Source organism: Callorhinchus milii, unplaced genomic scaffold, assembly GCF_018977255.1.
Source record: "Callorhinchus milii isolate IMCB2004 unplaced genomic scaffold, IMCB_Cmil_1.0 Scaffold12, whole genome shotgun sequence".
NCBI classification, from domain to species: Eukaryota; Metazoa; Chordata; class Chondrichthyes; order Chimaeriformes; family Callorhinchidae; genus Callorhinchus; species Callorhinchus milii.
In genome coordinates this window covers 387,401-405,997 of record NW_024704753.1, presented here as the reverse complement: position 1 = coordinate 405,997, position 18,597 = coordinate 387,401, and the positions used below count along the sequence as shown (strand labels likewise).

Genomic DNA, 18,597 nt, shown 5'->3' with positions numbered 1-18,597 from the left:
ACAAGTTGAAACAAATAATCTGAGAGCTTTTTTTACAGTAGAATTTTTTAAAAAACAAATGAGTGATTTATACAAATATCAAATGATACTAAAAATTAATTACAAAGATACTACTTTTTCAAAAGCACTTTATTTTGAAATCAATTCATGTTAAACTACAAAATTAAGTAAAGTATTAAGTATTAGGCACAGTAAGATACTAACATTTTTCTAAAATATAAATGCACACCATATTTAATTAGTTCATTCAGTATGTGCTTGCAGTTTGAAATATTATGATATGGGACTTATATCAAATTATGGTGTGAAACTGCAGCCCAGCATATCATTTAATTGTCTGATATTTTAAATGAATCTATTTTAATAGTATAATTAATGTGAATTGATATAGGTGGCGACTTATAATGCAGATTGTATCTGAAGGTATTGTCATTTCCTCAGCTAATTTAGACATGAATTTCTGTCAATAATATGACATGTAATTTGGGTGTAGGCTGCCCTGTAGGTAAACCAGTGTGCATACATCGGTGTAGTATCAGTATAATAATGGATATAGGGTTAACAATGAATGAGAATATATCCAAAAAGGCAGTGTTTTATCGTAAGCATTTAGCTGTTCTTACGTGTTGCTTTACATTTCCCTTTATGACTACCGGAGTCTTCCAATGGGGAGTCGTGGTAAGCAGATGTAACTGTTGGGATATTCTGCCAGATTGATCGGGTTGCCTTCTAGCCGAATCTCATCCAGGATGTAACGGATATACCTGGAATCATGAGGTTTGCAGAATGTGTCGTCCGAAATAGTAGTTATGTTGTTGTGCTGCAAAGTGGAAAGTGGCAAAATATTTTTATCTTAAAATCATAATATAACAATACTGTATTAAGCTGCACTGCAGCACAAGCAGGCGACATGCTTGCATATCGTAGAGCCCAAGCTGCAGCAGTCTTGTATGGATTGGAAGACTATAATTATGTTTATTGTATGTCTGACCTGTAAGTGAAGGATGCGAAGGGTGTCAGGTATGTTCACAGGTACTTTGTCCAGTTGATTATGTCCAAGGTAGAGATATTGAAAGGCCGGCAGGTTCTGAAAGAAACATTGTGCAAGGTTTTAGCTTTTTAAAATCATACTATGACAACTCCTAATTATTGGATTATCACTGACAATACTTCTGTTGGTGGCTACCAAGACCAGCAGAAGATTGGAGCTGTAGAGACTTCAAATCTAATTTTTCTTGCCACATCAATGCGCTAAGTGAGATCTTGTGAAACATTTTTGTGCCATCAGTGCAACATACTTGAATATAATAACCGTTAGCTGTTGAAGTAATTAAGATTTATTCTGTAAAACATAACTTGGAACGATTATTCTGACCTGTTAAACTGTTGAATAATAACTGGGCAATCTAGTACCCTCCAAACGTATAAACTCAATTAGAAATCATAATGAAACTGCAATCCAAAATATTTTACATTACCTTAAAAGCGTTTTTTTTTATTCCATTGCTTTTAATACGATTGTATTCTGCATTAAGAATTGTCAGCTTTGGTGGTAAAGTAGGAAGACGGAGCAGATTGTTTTCAGAAAGGATAAGCACTTCAAGATCTGGAAGCTGTGAAAAGGCTTTATCTTCTATCTCTGAGATCATGTTTCCAGTCAGGTCGATTGTTCTCAGAGATGCTTTATTCAGTAATAAAGAAAAGTAAGAATGTGACTTGTCTCTTTATACTTCTCCCAAAATACACACTAGATCTTTGCAAATTGCTATTCAAACATTTTTCCTGTAAATACAACTATCAAAGTCTCTTTATCTTTTGCATACCTTGTGGTGTGTTATACCTGTTAATGGTAGAACACTGTGGAATTAAACTATTATTCAAATTTTACAGCAATATTGTTATCTTTCTTGTATAATTTAATTAGATTTTTGATGTGATTTTTGCTAAAATATCATTTTGGGTTAATTTTCTGTTTGCTTCTGAAAATACTGGTTGCCCCAATCCAATCAAGTGCTGTCTTCACTGATATCCACACCCACATACTTTCAGTAAGGGACTCTGGATAGCAATCAGCCCTTGCTGATTTTCCCATAGCAGCCCAGAGGTGAAAGACCAATTGCTGCCGTAGCTGAGATATGCAAACTCCAAACAGGAATAAGCTTGTAACTCCCTGTCTTGTATTGTCTTTCACCATTAGCTCTGTGGAGAGTAAATCTACAGGACCTTATAGTAAATAGAAGAGAATACTCACTAATATCAGCAAAATTGTTTACAGTGACCTTTTTTATCTCGTTGAAACGTGCATAGAGGTATCCTGTTTCCTTTGGCAAAACAGGAATTGATTCAATGTCGGTTTCTTCACAGTACACAGAACCAATTAGACAGACGCACAGAAGGCAAGTTGGCATTTCTGAAATACAGATAATTTTCATTGAGTTGTGTATGGCTGACCTCGTTCCTGAAAATCTGTATAAACGTCTCTTGTAACCAAGATCTGAGGAAGTATGTACCTTCTAGTAGAAGGAGCTCTTGAAATGCCATGACTAGTATATCCTCAGCATAGAGGAAAATGTAACCAAACTGTGTGAGAGTAAAATAAAAATGGGGGAAAAGAGATATGCATGAAGGGCTGAGGGGTGGAGAGGTTGATGGAGCAAGAAAAGAACAGACATCAGGTTTACTAAGTGGCTCTAAGAAAAGGAAAGAGAAAAAAACATCCAAGGACATTGAATACACCTTTGCAGAATGTAGCTTGTCCATGGGAAGCTGTGTCCAGCGCCTTGGGACGTTCTCCCGACGTGAAAGGCGCTCTATAAATGTAATTTTGTTGTTGTTGTTGTTTATTGTGTCATAAAGCAGGTGATGGTGGATGATTTGCTAGTTACAAAGTCCCAATTGCAGTGTATAAATGGAAGCTGTATATGTGGCAGTGAGGAGGTGAGCAGTAGAACGTATACAGCACTCACCAGCATCGGGGACCTCAGAATTTGAATCTTCCTCTGGATTTGTGGTTTCGAGTTCGCTGTTCACATTAGCAGCAACAACTGGAGTGGCCCTTTCTTCTGGCTTTCAACAACAGAAACAACCATTTTATAAAAAAATACTTATCTATCTGGTGGAAAGTGAACATTAAACGGAATGCTTTGTCCTGTTATGAAAACTGATGGCTAACAGTGAGGATAACATTTTTAGATTACGTTTACAATAGTTGTGAAAACCTAGAGATGAAGATTATTTTCAGTCCTTGTGTATTAGTTTAGGCTTTTAGGGCCTTCTGAATAAATTGAGGTTTCCAATTCAAGCTCTTTGAGATATCCTCCTAACATAAAACATGCTATATAAATTGTTTAAGTAACTTTAGTGCTATATTGTGAACTATTAATGCGCACAGCTGGTTTGGTGAGCAATTTACAAGTGAGTCATGCTAATGAGAATGTTATAGGCTGCTCATGATACAGCAACAACTTGCAATTGCTCTGCACAATGTCTTTCCTTTAGGACGAATGTCTTGATGTGCTTCACACTAAACAAGGATAAAAGGAAGGGAAACTTAAGGGTTTTGACCTTTGGTCAAAGAGTTTTTAAGAACCTGGAATGCATTGCCTGAAAGGGTGGTGGAGGCCAATTCGGTAACAACTTTTAAAAACACGGTGGACAGGTATTTGAGGAGGACGGGTTTGTAGGGTTATGGGGAAAGGGCTGGGGAGTGGGATTGACATTAATTGCTCTATTCAAAGAGCTGGCACAAACTCGATGGGCCGAATGGCCTCTTTTTCTGCTGTATGATTCTATGAAGAGGGTTTCGAAGACCAGGAGAGGAGCAGGTGAAGGGATTTTGAGAGAGAGCTCCATAGCAAAGCTGTAGTGCCATCAATGGTGGGGCAGAGAGAGTGAGGAATGAGCAATAGACTAGTCAGAAGAGTGGAGGACACAGCAGAAATAAAAGAACTGGAGGAGATGGTGGAGGGAGGGGGAAGCTGTAAAGGGATCTGGAGGTCTTAAATTCGATCTGTTGCCAGTGAAAGCTGGTGAGGATTGCAGTAATAAATGTGTAGGAGAGAATATGGGTGGCAGAGTATTGGATAAGTTGAAGGCTGTGGAGGGTGGAGCTAGGGAGGATGACGAGGAGAGCATTGGAGAAATTTAACCAAGGTGACAAAGGCGTGGAAGGATGGCTGTGGAGAGGTTGAGATAGGAGTGCGAGCGAGCAATATTAGGTGGCAACTCGTTACATTTAATATAAATGAGGCATTGAATTGTACAGTATATGGTTGGTTACTGCATGTAATTTGTATCCAGGTAATCACTTAACTGCTGTATTACTGAAGCTAATCTCTTCACCAGAAGATATCTTAAATTCATTTATAAATGAAAACAATATATTTTTGTTGTAAACTACCATGCTTTGCTCTCATTTTTTACAATCGTTCTTGCTTATAATTAAAATCCGATGGTTATTCTAGCAAATAATCTATTATTTCATATTATTATCAAACAATTTTGAAGAAGTACTCAATGAAGTGAATAGGTAAAATTAATTTGGCTTTATGTTTAATCACTCTTTTAAAGGTGCTTTATGGTATGGTTCATACAAAGCATTTTTACAGCATACTATGAGTTTTACTGCAGTATTAACAATCACTAATATTAGTTTTGCATGTGTGGAGTGACCTTATTTATTTTGGTTGTAGTCATTTAAATTACCCAGTTCTTTATAAAATAAAAGGTTTGTTGATGCCCAAAATGTTAAATTTGCTACATTACCTTTACTTGCTTTATTTCCTGTGGCTCATCCTGATATTCGTAACTTGTTTCTGTACCAAAATCCATTTCCAAATCAGAAACATGAAATAGATCTTCAGTGTGAGCTGGTGCTGTGAATGCTATATCAGCAAATACAACTAAAAGAACTACAGGACATAGCCCCTTCATTTTGGACCATAGACTTTAAACTAGATTCTGAGAAAGCAGTTGAAAGGCTGAAGTCCTGAATAGAGTAGTATAGGTCCTTGTGGCTTAGAAATGGAATCTGTTAAATCGGTATTTAAAGCTTTCACCAGTTGCTGCCAGAAGTTTCAGAAGAATGAGACTCCCTTAACCCCGTGAATTCCTTTCTCAATTCCAGTTGGAACAACAACATTTTATGCAGTCTGTCGGCAACATGAAATTTTGCAGCGATATCATTATAAACTCCTTTAAACCAACCATACGCATTTTGTTTTTTGAAGGCAAAGCTTTTCAGTTATTTTATATTTTACTTACTGAATTGCACCCATTTTATTTACTTAACCATAAGTAAAATAAGTTGAAGACATTGATTTTTCAAGCCTAGACTTTAATCCTGGCCTGAATTTTCAACATGCTAAACAATCAGCGCAGTGCATTGATCATTTAACTGACTTAATTCTGATCACTTATTTGACTTGAAGACTGGTACTTTCATATCATTCAAACAACCCTCCAAAGAGCTGGCAGGATATTTCTCATGACATTGACCTGTATGACATGGTTATTTTGGTGGAGTAAATCCAATCTATTTTTAAAACTCTTAAAAAAGACATTGAATTTTTTTTTAAAATGTTTCGATCACAACAATAAAATTATAATGAAATTGATCATCTGTTTCATGGCTGTTTATGGGACATTACTGTGTACAATTGTGCTGCCGTGTTTGCTACAAATACACAGTCACTCCGTTTCACAGTAAATCTTGTGAAGTGCTTTGAGAAGTCTTTCCAACGTGATAAGGCGCTATGTCAAATGCAAGGATTATTATTATTTCACAAAATAGATTCTACCCCCATCACTTTCTTCTTATTGTTTGCTTTTTTTCTCCACTCTCTTAAAAGTTCTGTGTTTTTTTTCTCTTCGACTGGGATACAATTCTACAGGCGCCAGTACTTCCCTGTTCCCTCCCCAGTGATCATTACACGTGTATCTTAACCATAAATTCCAGTTGTAACCTCAACACTTGCCCTGACAGATCAGTTAACACAGTACAGACCAGGAATTGAACCTTGGGCACTCGAGGTTTGTATAGCTCAGTTATTCATTGGATAAATGCACATTGGAGAAGCTAGTTTTATTCTTTAAAAAGGAAACTTTTGGCAATTGTTGAGTGATGAACCTATGAATATTGTTCAATTTGGCAGTCTTCATCTTCTGACTGTTAAGTTGCTGAACAGTATCGTTGCATTTTATTCATCACGGTAAAAGTTAATGCATCTACAAAGAAAGAAAATAAACTTGCAAAAAGTGTGAATTTATAAACTATTGTTAGTGTGTCTTAGCTGTTCTTAGTTTTAAACTTGGGGCTCAATAGCTGCATTGGTTTAACTGGTTCAGAGACAATTGAAGTTCAAGTATTGCATCTTTGAAAAATGCTTGTGATTTTTTGTCAATTATTGGCAAAAGTAAACAGCTTTTCAATGGGAGCCTTGTGTTGTATACTAATGGCTCTGAATTGCATTGTACTTGTAGTCATTCGTAAAATGACCACTCTCCCCTAGCTAAGAATTGTAACCCATTCACAGGGATGTGTGTTTATACAGTAATGGTCAAATCTGAATGTTTAGCACTTGAATGCAATACACAGAGCTTTAGATTTTCTCCTCATTTTGACAAGTGATTCTGGCCTCCTAAGGTTTTTTCTGTTTTTTAAATATATCGGTTTGGATATTCATGTGTACTTAATATCAGGTGAAATACGTGGTAACAAGTGATTAAAAATATACTGTTATTAATGGCTGTTAACACACAGATTTGAGAGATTTTTGCTTACGGAATAAAATTATTTGTACATTTGGCACAGTTCTTGTTTTTGAAAATTGGTAGGGTAGAATCAATGTCAATTTACTTTCTACTACAAGCTTTTTCCACCCTTGGGATAATATGTCATTTGACAGATAAAATAGCTTTCATATTAACTGCTGTTATACACATCATAAATATTTAAAGTTGTATCCCTTAAAAATGGCAGTCTTACTTCAAAGCTAAAAGGATGGCTGGTGAAGAAATCTTCACATTCACATAGTTGGAGTTAAGGTACTTTAAGGTACTCTTGGCTGGACTATTCAAACGCCCTCCTCGCCGGTCTCCCCTCCACTACCATTCATAAAATCCAGATCATTCAAAACTCTGCTGCCCGCATTCTCACCTGCACCAAACTCCGCTCCCCGATTACCCCAGTCCTTGCCAGACTGCACTGGCTGCCTATCCCAGAGAGGATCGACTTCAAGATCATCACCCTAGTCTTCAAATCCCTCCATTTCTCTGCACCCCCCGACCTCGCTCCTCAAAACTTGCCTTCGTTCCTCTGGGTCTGGCCTCCTCCTTGTCCCCCGAGTCCTCCGCTCCACCCTCGGTGGCCGTGCCTTCAGCCACTATGCCCCGAGGCTCTGGAACTCCCTTCCTCATTCCCTTCACCTCGGCCCCTCTCTTCCTATTTTCAGGTCTCTGCTGAAGACCTTTTTGACCGCGCCTTTGGTCACCTTCCCCCCCTTCCCCCTGGCTCGGCCTCGGGATCCGTTACTGTGAAGCGCTATGAGACGCCGTCCGGCGTGGAGGGTGCTATATAATTCCAAGTTCTTGTTGTTGTCAATCGTGTTGGGCAGAGGGAGTTTCAATCTGAATTGAGCTGTATTTTACCTGGAGCCTGGAGTGCTCAATACTGACACTAGATGTCCAAACAGAAGTATTCTGGTATCTGATATTTGAAAATCCTTGCATTTGATATAGTATTTGTGGCATTGTGGTGTAACTGTATTTTGTGGGTGAACGCAGCAATCAATTTGTACACAGGATTGTCCCACAAACAACCTTGGAGTGAGTAACCAATTGGGTGATTATTGGCTAGAACACTGAGAGAAACCCCCTTCTCGTTTTGATAGTGCCATGGGACCTTTAACGTCCACCTGGTTTAGCTTCTTATTCGAAGGCCAGCACCACCGACAATGCAGTAAACCCCAGCATTGCACTAGAGTGTCAGCTTAGATTATATGGGTTCCAAAATCCAACATTGGGCTTTAAACCTTCTGACTCAGGCGAGAGTGCTACCAACCAAGCCAGGCTGACACACATTCTCAGCTTGATAAACACAGTCACTTGAAATACATACAACAGCAAATAAATTTATCGTGTCTCAATTATTTTCTGTGTGTTGGCCACAAATAAAACAATATCTCTTGAGGAGAAAAATATATCAGACAATGAACATTGGCACCCGATGGTGGAAAATGAAATTGCCAAAAAGGAATTGAAATGACCTATTAAATCCATCAATAAATGTTGATTTGATTAACATGGAACTTTGATTGTATCTCAACTCCTTCTTGTTGTAGAATATGCAGTGATATGTGATTAAATAATTGAGATGTCAGATGTGCTTCATCTGTTATGTGTAAAAGGAGTAGGAGTTGCAATGCTTATGTGTAGCCAGAGAGCAAAACAAAGTGTGGAAGCATAAAGAAACTAAAGCTGGCTTTTGGAAATATTTATACATTTACCGTTATTGCAGACTAGAGCCAAGGGGCCCAGAGTAGCTCCATTTACCTCAATCAAGGCTGATGCTTCAGACTGACCCACACAAGCACATTACCAGCTGGAAATTACTGCACGCTGGATAGCTGTCTGTTAACGCCCAAGCTGCTCCCAAGGATCTGCCTCCACTGAAGCAAGTGGAGGCTCTCTGGGCTGCATGATTTACTTTTCCTGTCAGTGACTGAACTGGAACAGATCCAGAATAGCAGAACTTCACAATTCTTAAAATTTGGGTATTTTTCAATGTCGGTAACAAATATATGAATTATTGGTTATCTGACTTTCTCCCGCTATCTTGAGCTCCCTCCCCCCAACTTGGGTGTCCAGCTACCAGTGTCAAGCACTTTGAGATATCATGCTTTGTATGCCTTATTGCTACTGAATATTCCCAGCTCAAGATGCCTTCGGCTTGGTTTTTAGACAGGAAGCAATGCTGATATAAGGTATTCTATGTGGAAGCACTAAATGGTATTCCCAGATCTGATATCAACTGATTGGCTTCATGCAGAGAGAGGGCTTAAAATGATGGATCAAACTGAGAACAAAAGGACTAGAACTATGAGCAGCTCAATCAATCAAATGGCATCGAATTGTAAACATTTCAATCTGTTTTCAAAATGACCTTGATTTATTATGGAGGATGGACAATTATATTAAATTGGGAACCCTCCCTTCTGTGCTTTCTTTTCCTTTAGTTTTGGTGAATGCCAAATTGAAATGAGATGGTATTTCAAAACAAATTAGTGCTGTTAAATCTGATTGTATGGCTGGTTTAAGAACGTTGGGCGAATTGGCAGAGAATCCAGCTGTTGATGTTACTGTAGCCAAGACAGTATTCTACAGAAGACATGATGTCATTTGGAATGGTTTCAATATCCTGTTTTTAAGAGTTCAATAATTTGAGAAATATTTGCCATGAAATGAAAAGGTTTATTGAGATTACACCCAATTAAGAACAAACCTTTTGCTGTTCAAACCTGTGATGTTAGAGTTCCAAGCCTGCTGAGATCAGTTCCATTTTGCTGTTGTTTCTTTCCTAAATACTTCAAACTCCTTTATGCTCTCAGAACTCAGATTGGTGGTTAATAATCCAGGCATTTATTTCAATGTTTTGGTCTTTTTTTACATGAAAAAGTTACAGGTATGTTGTTTATAAATTATTCCTCATCTTTGTTCTGTCTGACAAGAATAATGTCTGAAAAGCACCTGAGAAACTGAGGGTCAGCCTGCTCACAGTCACTTATAGCTGCCAGGTATTGTCTAGGCATGGCTTCCCCTCAGGAAGCAGCAACTCCACACTTGACATCATTTAGATCAGCAAATAAGTGAGACAAGGACTCAATTTCTATTTGTTCCTTCCTCCATATCTCATCTTTAGCACTTAAACATTCATTGCCATTGTGCAGGCTCTCATAAAAGTAACAGGAAAATTATAGTTCAATCAATGTTATGTTTAACTTGCAATTCAAATTAAATTATAATGCAAATATATCAACAACATTTCTTGTTGCCCTGAAAGGATTTAGGTGAATATATGGAACTCATTGCCACAACCTATAGTTGAAGCCTAAAGCATTAATGTAATTAAGAGAAAACTCAATGTGTTCATGAGAAATAAGGGAATATAGTAGCATGGAGGGAGACCGGGGAGGGGTAATTAGGATTGGTAGAGACTTCTTTGGGGTATAAACATCAGCATGGACTAGTTGGTCCAAGTGGCCTATTTCGATGGTAATGTGTATCATTCTATGTAGGTTCTTGACTTTTTTTCCTCCCTAACATTTTGACTCCATAAAGAGAAGACAATACCAGTGACTTTTCCATACATTAAATTTTATTTAGTAAAATAAAAATATAGGAGTGATGAAGGTGGATCTTTCATCTTCATCGTAAAGTAAGAGAAAACATTAATTAGTAGAAAGCATGAAGATGGATACATTGAGCTAAACAAAATTTTTAGCATGGCTACATGTAAAATATATCATATATAAATTATGCTTTTTTGCTACAAGTTGCAATCACTGATAAACTAATACCAAGTGGAGCCACAGTTGTAAAACTGTCATTGATTCAATATTTAAAATAGTGTATGAGCTTTGAAAAACATGAGTGCATAACTCATGTGAAACTGTGTAGTCAATGGAACTGTGCCAGGAAAAAAAGGACAATACATTACTAAACCCCAATTAACATAATTGATGTTCAGAAGAAACCTTTCTTTAAATGTGTTGTCCTTGGTGGGTGATTCCATAGTTGCACCCAGAACTACTCAGACTGTGGCTTCCCTGAAGAGTTGAATAAAAAGCTGCAGCATCAGTGAGTTGGTTATTGCAGAGATTCAGCTGTGGTGAGGGAGCTCAAAAAAATAGTAGTCCTCGGCAGGAGGATCTTGAGGGGACTATTTGTAATTTTATTTTGTATTTTAATATTTTTCTACAACAAATTATAACTTGCGAGGTTATTTTCTAATTCTAACAGGGAAGGTGCCAGTATTGGTTATGGAATGCTGCTGTTTGGGTGGAATTGCCAACTCCATGGGCAGGTTTACAAATATTAATTAGTCCTTAAATCAGAGGTTTTTAAAAAAAAATTCTCTTCCAATTTTCTCCAATTCCCCACTCATGAAAGCATTTTTTGACTTTTTTTTCTTCTGTTGGGATACAATTCCCTGGAGCCCATAAACTTAAATCTCGTAGTTTTGAGTTTATTAAACTCTCTCTCTCGCAGGTGACCTAAGTGAGACTAGCAAATTTTCCTGCCTTTTTAGTCAATAAGATAAACTTCCAGAACATTGTTAAAATTGGTTAATTTGGTTATTTTTAAACATGCTTGGTCTAGACCTTGACCTGAAATTACAACAAATAATTACTGGCATTCATGGCGCACATGTTTGTCTAACTTATTATCATAAAGTATATGAACCTATGCTTAACTATGTAATCATGTCAAGTCATGTATTTATTTGACTTGCTACATGATTGTTGAAGCACAATATGAAATTTTCCGTAGACACATCTTACCTCAATGATTTAGGTTAACCATGGGAGAAAGCAAGGCTTGTATTAACAAATGGGAACCACAAGAATCGCAATCTTTGCTTCAGAAGCCTTCAGTACATTGGGGTAAGATTAGTAAGGGAGAGGATTGTCTGGTTCTCCATCGGGTGATGTGACTGGCATCCCAAACAGTCGAGGCTCTCTTCGATGTTCAGCAGTTGGTGCAACATTCTGTTCACCATAAACCAAAGCTTGTAACCGGGGGAAGCAAGCGAACAGGAACGCATCAAACCTACGTGTCAACATATTTTTGTCAACTCGCATGTAGGTCAGTTGTTTTGGGTTCTGTAAATCAGTTGTAGGACACATCAGTGTAATATTAAACCCTGGGGAGGAAAAAATAAACATTAATAGAAATCTGCAATAGAATTTTTTGTTTAAAAAATGTACCACTGCCACTCGTTTTTGTTTGTTATTGCCTCTTCATGTTTGTATTTTACTTATAAGTGAAGCAAATAGAGCAATGCAAGGAGTAAGCTGCTTATATTTTTATATATTTTTAAATTGTGGCACTTAATTACTGAAAATATAATAGGACATTTCTCATACTTGTAAAATGGTTATGGTTGAGGTACAAGTGTTCCAAACGCCTGGGAATGTAGAAGGCTTGACTTAGTTTGTTGTACCCCATGTTCAGCTCCAGCAGATTTGAGAGGTTGAATACAGCATATGGAACTTCTTTCAGTTTATTATGCGCCATCCTTAATGAGATGAGGTGTGGAACTTTCTTGAAGTAATTTGGTGGGAGAGATGATATAGAGTTGTTTTCCACTGAAAGCTGCAAAAGAGAGGCTGGGAGTTCTGCTGGCATAGATTTCAGCTTGTTGTTACATAGGTTTACCTGCATGAGGCTCTTCATTCTTGCAAGAATATTTCCCTTGAAGGAACCATCGGTGAGTTGGTTATTGCAGAGATTCAACATGGTAATGTTAACCAATCCATGAAAAGTGTCCCCAGGCAGCTTGCTTATCTTGTTGAAACCTAAGAAAAGTCTTTCAAGTGAGCTTGGCAGAGGACTTGGAACTTTATCCAATTTGTTGTGTTCCAGGTGAAGATGAACAAGGGATTTTAGCCTCCCAAATACACCTTTGTCTATCATGGAAGATTTTATTTTGTTGTAACTGAGGTGGATTTCTTGAAGGGATGTGGCATTGATGAACGCCTTCTCGGGTACTGCTTCTATCTCATTGTGCTGCAGGTATAAATAGTGTGTACCTGCTGGGATATTGGGAATGTACTTTAGCTTCCGACTCTCACAGTACATGGCAAAAGGAAAGAATGGTGAACAACGGCATTCACTGGCACATTGAAACGATTGATGTATGTATGGGAAATGATACTGTGCACTTGTTCGAAACTGTGGAGGGGGAGGAGGCGGCAATGGATCATCACATTCAACTTGGCAAAGAATGTTTGTGTTGAATAGAAATATTAATATTGATAGCCTTGTTGTGAAGGCCATTGTGTTGTCACTTTGCTCTGTTAAAATTGAAATTAATATAAAAAAAGTTAGTGAATCTTCCAAGAAACATTTAACAGTAATGAGTAGTGACAGTGATACAAGTGATATATTGTCAACAGAATCAATTCAATATTGCTATCTCTTCAAATGACACCATGTAACTAATGCCAATACAAGTGGACTCTTTCTACCATGGCTAGATTGTATTGTAGATTTATTATTGTATTTGTAGGCGAATGCAGAAGCTTATATGCACACAGCAATGTCCCACAAACAGCCATGACGATAACGATAAATTTTATTAGGGGATTTGTTGGCCAGGACACTGGTAAAATCTCCCTTCTCTTCAAATTTTGCCATGGGATCTTGAATGTCCACCTGATAGGCAGATAGGACCTTGGTTTAACGTCACATCTGAAATACATCACTTCCAATAATGCAGCACTCCCCAGCACTAAACTTGAGTGTCAGCTTAGACAATGCAAGTTCAAAGTCCCAATATGTGACCCACATTCACAAACTCCTGACTCTGAGGCGAGAGTGCTGAAAACTGAGCCAGACATATACAATCTTTACATTTCTTGAATTTGATTTCCTATTTACCATCACAAATTAAATTATGTTTAAGAATAATCTTTTGAACATACAATAATAAATCTGGTCAACACAATTAAGAGTTTTGATTAGTTTCTAGAGCACGACCATGGACGAATATTTTAAATTTATTTTTAACTACTCATTAGGCAACAATAATGTCATGTATAAACATTCATGTAGCAGCTTTAGAGGTTTTTATTTTCCAGGATGTATGTGACTTCCTTATTCCTTCTACCAAAATGTACCACCTCACACTTTTCTACATTGAAATGCATTTGCCATTTAAATGCCCACTCAGCAAGTTTATTAATGTCTTGCTATAATTTGTTGCCGTCCTCCTCTGTATTAACTACTTTCCCCCAATTTGGTGTCGTCCACAGATTTTGAAATTGTACTGCTGATTCCTGAATCCAAATCATTAATGTATATTGTGAACAACGGTGGGTCCCAGTATCGATCCTTGTGGAACACCACTGCCAACCCTCTGTCAATTTGAGTAGCTACCCTTTACCCCTACTCTCTGTTTTCTGTTTGTAGCAGCTTGCTATCCATTCTGCTATTTTTCCCGGACTGCACATGCCCTGACCTTATTCATTAGTCTATTATGTGGTACCTTATCAAACACATTTTGGTAATCTAAATATATTACATCTATACCGCATTCCCCTTGTCTACTCTTTCTGTTACTCCTTCAAAGAATTCAATGAGATTGGTCAAGCATGACCTTCCTTTTTGAAACCCGTGCTGACTATTCTTTATTATGTTTTCCATTTCTAGATGTTTTTCTATTACCTCCTTCAGTAAGATTCCAATTTCTTTCCTAACACCGATGTTAAGCTGACAGGTCTATAGTTCCCTGAGCTTGTTCTATCTCCCTTTTTAAATATAGGTATGACATTAGCTATGCTCCAGTCCTCTGGCACTCCTCCCTTTTCTAATGAGTTATTATATATGTGTAATAGTGCATCTGCTATCGCTTCCCTCGATTCTTTTAATATACCCGGATGCAATCCATCTGGGCCAGGAGATTTTATCCTCTCTGAGGAATATATCCCCCCTTTTGTATCTTAAATGTATTTATATTATTTTCGATCTCTTCTTATACTAACATGTCCACCTGATCCGTCTCCTTGGTGAATACTGAGATAAAGTAATTATTTTTGCCATTTTGCTGTTGCGGCCTGTGAGTTTATCTTGTCCATCCCTTAGTCGCCCTATTCCTATTTTGATTTTTCTTTTGTTATTTATATGTCTGTAGAATAATTTACTATTTCTTTTTATATTGCTTGATAATTTAATTTCATAATTTCTCTTTGCCGTCTTAATTGTTTTTTTGACTATTCTCCTGACCTCTTTGTATTTTTTNGTCATGCTCTCCCTTGTTGTTTACGTACTTAGTGACCGCCTTTTTCCAGAGTTTCAACTTTTCCCTTATGTCTTTATTCGTCCATGGTGTCTCATTATTATTTAGCTTTGTCTTGCTTTTTAGTGGATTCTTTTAAAACAATCGTGTCTTGCTTGTTTTTCTTTTGACAATGGGTTTACCTTTTTGCATAGTTTAATTAATCTCAAAAGTGCCTGTGTTTGTTTGTAAAAGAATTGTTCTGTGACACTACACAGGTGTCTGTTATGTTGGTGTTCCTGATTTTTTTTCTGTGGCTTACTTTAAATTGATGAATGCAAATATTTGATTTGATTTTCCCAATCAAAATTATTTTTATATGGACTGTGTTTTAAACATTTTTTGGAAAGCAAGTAAAATAAATGAGGATTACATTTAATACTAAGCAAAGTATTAACGATATAATACTATATGATACTAAATAGCAAGTTGGTCTCGGGTCAGACAGGAATTTTGAAATCATTGTACATAATGAAGTTATTTGAAATGTATATTTCTGAGCTAAATCATATCCCTTTCATTTCTAAAATTTGATTTTTAAGAATGAACTCCCATTACTCTGACTCAAATGGAGCAACATATATAGCTGACCTTGATTCCACTAGTCAGTGACTGTAATTTAACTATGAAATATTGATGAAATAAAATATTTTGTAACATTTCAAACTCATGAAATAGTTCAACATCAATACAGTTCTGCCAAATAATTAAAAGCTTTGCCAATAATTCCTGTAATTCTCACTTGCATTGATTGTTATGACTATATTGTGGCAGATTATCAATGTAAGTTTCAAAAANTGATTCTGTCTGACCAGAATCTCCATCGCTTATTCGTGAGAGAAATCAGGAATATATATCCTGGTCCTCACATACATACCCCCTACCAACCTGCCCGTTCCCTCCGCTCAGCCGGCTCTGGCTGCTCCACGTCACCGCCCCACCCGCCCCACCATTGGCGGGAGAGCCTTCAGCCACTCTGCCCCCCACCTCTGGAATTCCATCCTCCAGTCACTCTGCCTCGCCCCCTCCTTAGCCTCCTTCAAGTCCCTCCTCAAGACCCTCCTCTTCGGCCATGCCGAAACTGGAGCAAGTTTCCTTACTCCACACAGAGCCTAATAATAATCCCTCCAAAACCAAAAACAATAATAAATTGGTCATTTTCAATCCACGACTGTTTGTGGGACATTGCTGTGCGCCATTGGCTGCCGCGTTCGCCCACAAATATACAGTCAATTCACTTTACAGTGTGTTCTGTGAAGCGCTTTGGGACGTCCTCCCGACATGAAAAGCGCTATATCAAATGCAAGGATTATTATTATTTTTATTATTAACCACTGAAGTAAACTTTTGAGACTGTTTGAGTACAGTCATTTTGTAGAGCATTTCCTATCCAGGAAAAAGTTTATAAAGTTCATTTCAAGGTCAACATTGGTTTCCTTTGCTTTTAAATTTACAGTTTTATCGACGTATTACAGTTTAAATGTGCATTTTGAAATCCTTAAGAATTTTTTTAAAAACTAATTCATAGAAATGTAAGAAACCATATCCCTCTATTACCATGTAGAAATACCTAAGAACAATATAAAATAGATTGTGCAATGGGTCTTCATTCCAGCCTTAAATAAAATTGTAACTTCATACCTGTTGAATTTCTCTTGTCCTTTGGGTTTGGGGAAGACTTATCCTTAAATTGATCCCAGATTCTCAGACGAAGTGGTCTCCACAACAGAAATTGCAACCTAGTAGTAAAGAATACAGCCTTAGTATTTCTTGTGTTTTTTAGGTTTTGTATCTCACTTTAGCAGCAAAGTTCAGCACTGAGTGTTTTCATTGAATAAATTAATCTGAGAACTAAAAGACACGTTTGCCCATTAACTGCAGCTACGTTTTGAGATTTAAACGCTTTTATCAGGTTATGTGAATAAGGAATCTGGAATATTTCCTTTGAGACGACACATGAGGAATCAATAGAAGCTTAAATGAAACAATGTGTGTTAGCCTTATTTTTAATCTTTCCTGGTGCCAGGTTTATTTGACTGCTGTTTGTATTGAATTACTGATGAAATAAGGCAAAGCTGCAGTATTTTCACACAGACAGGAAATTAATCTGACAACTCTTCCAATTTATCTGTAAAACAGATCTACCTTTGGCCAGGAGCTTTAAAATGCTTTGTTTGGGGAAAAAAAACTTTTTCAATGTTATTGTGAGTTTAATTTTTTTTTAAAAAGGTTATACAGAAGCAAATCATATTTCTAATATACAATGACTTTGTGTTGGACTGTAATCTGAGGATAGCGCACAATGCAAGAAATTGCATTTTATTGAAAGAATTAAGTGATGCTAATTATAGATTCTAAATCTGATGTTTGCCCCACTATTGGCGGGCGGGCCTTCTGCCACTCTGCCCCCACCCACCCTCTGGAACTCCCTCCGGTAGTTGCTCCCTCTGCCTTGCCCCCTCCCTTGCCTCCTTCAAGACCCATTTCAAGACCCTCCTCTTCGACCATGTCCCTGTGTCCCCCCCCTGCCCTCCACCCTCCTCGAACCCGATCCCCAGTTCGGGTTTGAAACTCTGTCTGCCCAGTGCTTTGGGACGTCCTCCCAACATGAATGGCATTATACAAATGTAATTTTGTTGTTGGTGTTTGCAACAAAATCAAATTCTAGTTAAGACATTTTCAGTTAAATATTGGAACAGCTAAGGTGTTCTATTAAAGTGTAAGAATATGGCAGTAGTGAAGGAATAATTGTACAAGAACCATTGAATGGTCTGTCAAATATTGTTCACCACGTTTATAAAGTATAATGAATACTTTTAAATTTCTACATTTTGTAAAATATTATAACGTTTAAAAGCTCTAAAATTTTGCAAACAGCAGTGCTTTACTCCACATCTTCAAGACACTAAGATGGCAATTCACCAGATTTTCTACTACTCTGTTTTCTGTCTACTTAAAAAAATATTCGGGGTTCATTTGGCTATTATTTTGTTCCTTTACTCCCAAAGTTAAATGTTGTTGCCTAGATGGTTCAGGGCCAGCATGGGAAGAGAGCTCAGAGGAAAGAGAGAATGTGGTAAAGGAGAGAATACCAGGAAAAGTCATTGAGCCACCAAAGAAGCTAAGAAAGAATTGGAGAACAGAAAGAAATATAAGGTTATAAATGTTATATATTTGTGTTACAATCAGTTTGTACATCTTCAATGTAAACATATGAAAAGTATGAAAAATGTCTTTCATTTGTGTGCAGGAAAGTCATTGCTGTGTACATTCGAGTGCTTTGAAACATCCTCCCAATGTGAAAGGTGCTATATAATTGTTAATTTTATTGTATATAACCCAGATAGTTATATGAATATGAAATGATTTGCTAGGATTTGCTTAGTGGAGCAGAGTCATTTATAACTTTTCAAAGGGAATTAGATAAACACATGCAGAGGAAAGATATTAGAGAGAACTTGGAAAGAGCAAGGAATTCGGACTAGAATACATTAGAATATACAGCACAGAAATAGGCCATACGGCCCAACTGGCTTAGGTCG

The 18,597-nt window shown here is 37.3% G+C and overlaps 3 protein-coding genes across 3 annotated transcripts in view; 1 reads left to right on the top strand and 2 right to left on the bottom strand.

Moving 5' to 3' along the window:
• LOC103188779 (centromere protein P) overlaps window positions 1–18,597 on the top strand; it is a 64,481-nt gene that overhangs the window by 9,585 nt on the left and 36,299 nt on the right. The gene's annotated exons all lie outside the window — the stretch shown is intronic.
• Window positions 119–5,057, bottom strand: ogna (osteoglycin, paralog a). The gene is made up of 6 exons (XM_007908880.1): window positions 4,765–5,057; window positions 2,967–3,066; window positions 2,252–2,410; window positions 1,479–1,681; window positions 992–1,087; window positions 119–820 (listed from the first exon to the last, which is right to left on the bottom strand). The coding sequence occupies exons 1-6, from the start codon at window positions 4,930–4,932 to the stop codon at window positions 650–652; spliced, it is 897 nt and encodes a 298-aa protein (XP_007907071.1). The 5' UTR covers window positions 4,933–5,057; the 3' UTR covers window positions 119–649.
• On the bottom strand, window positions 11,476–13,116 carry omd (osteomodulin). The gene is given in 2 exon segments (NM_001292249.1): window positions 11,476–11,920; window positions 12,144–13,116. Coding segments are annotated over 2 exon segments (1,167 nt in total). The 5' UTR covers window positions 13,057–13,116; the 3' UTR covers window positions 11,476–11,666.

Excerpts from the sequence above, each read along its gene's own strand:
- ogna (XM_007908880.1), bottom strand. The coding sequence starts at position 4,932 with ATGAAGGGGCTATGTCCTGTAGTTCTTTTAGTTGTATTTGCTGATATA. Across the intron at positions 3,067-4,764 it reads AGGAAATAAAGCAAGTAAAG|CCAGAAGAAAGGGCCACTCC; the intron begins GTAATGTAGCAA and ends TGTTGTTGAAAG. Across the intron at positions 1,682-2,251 it reads AAACAATTTTGCTGATATTA|CATCTCTGAGAACAATCGAC; the intron begins GTGAGTATTCTC and ends TACTGAATAAAG.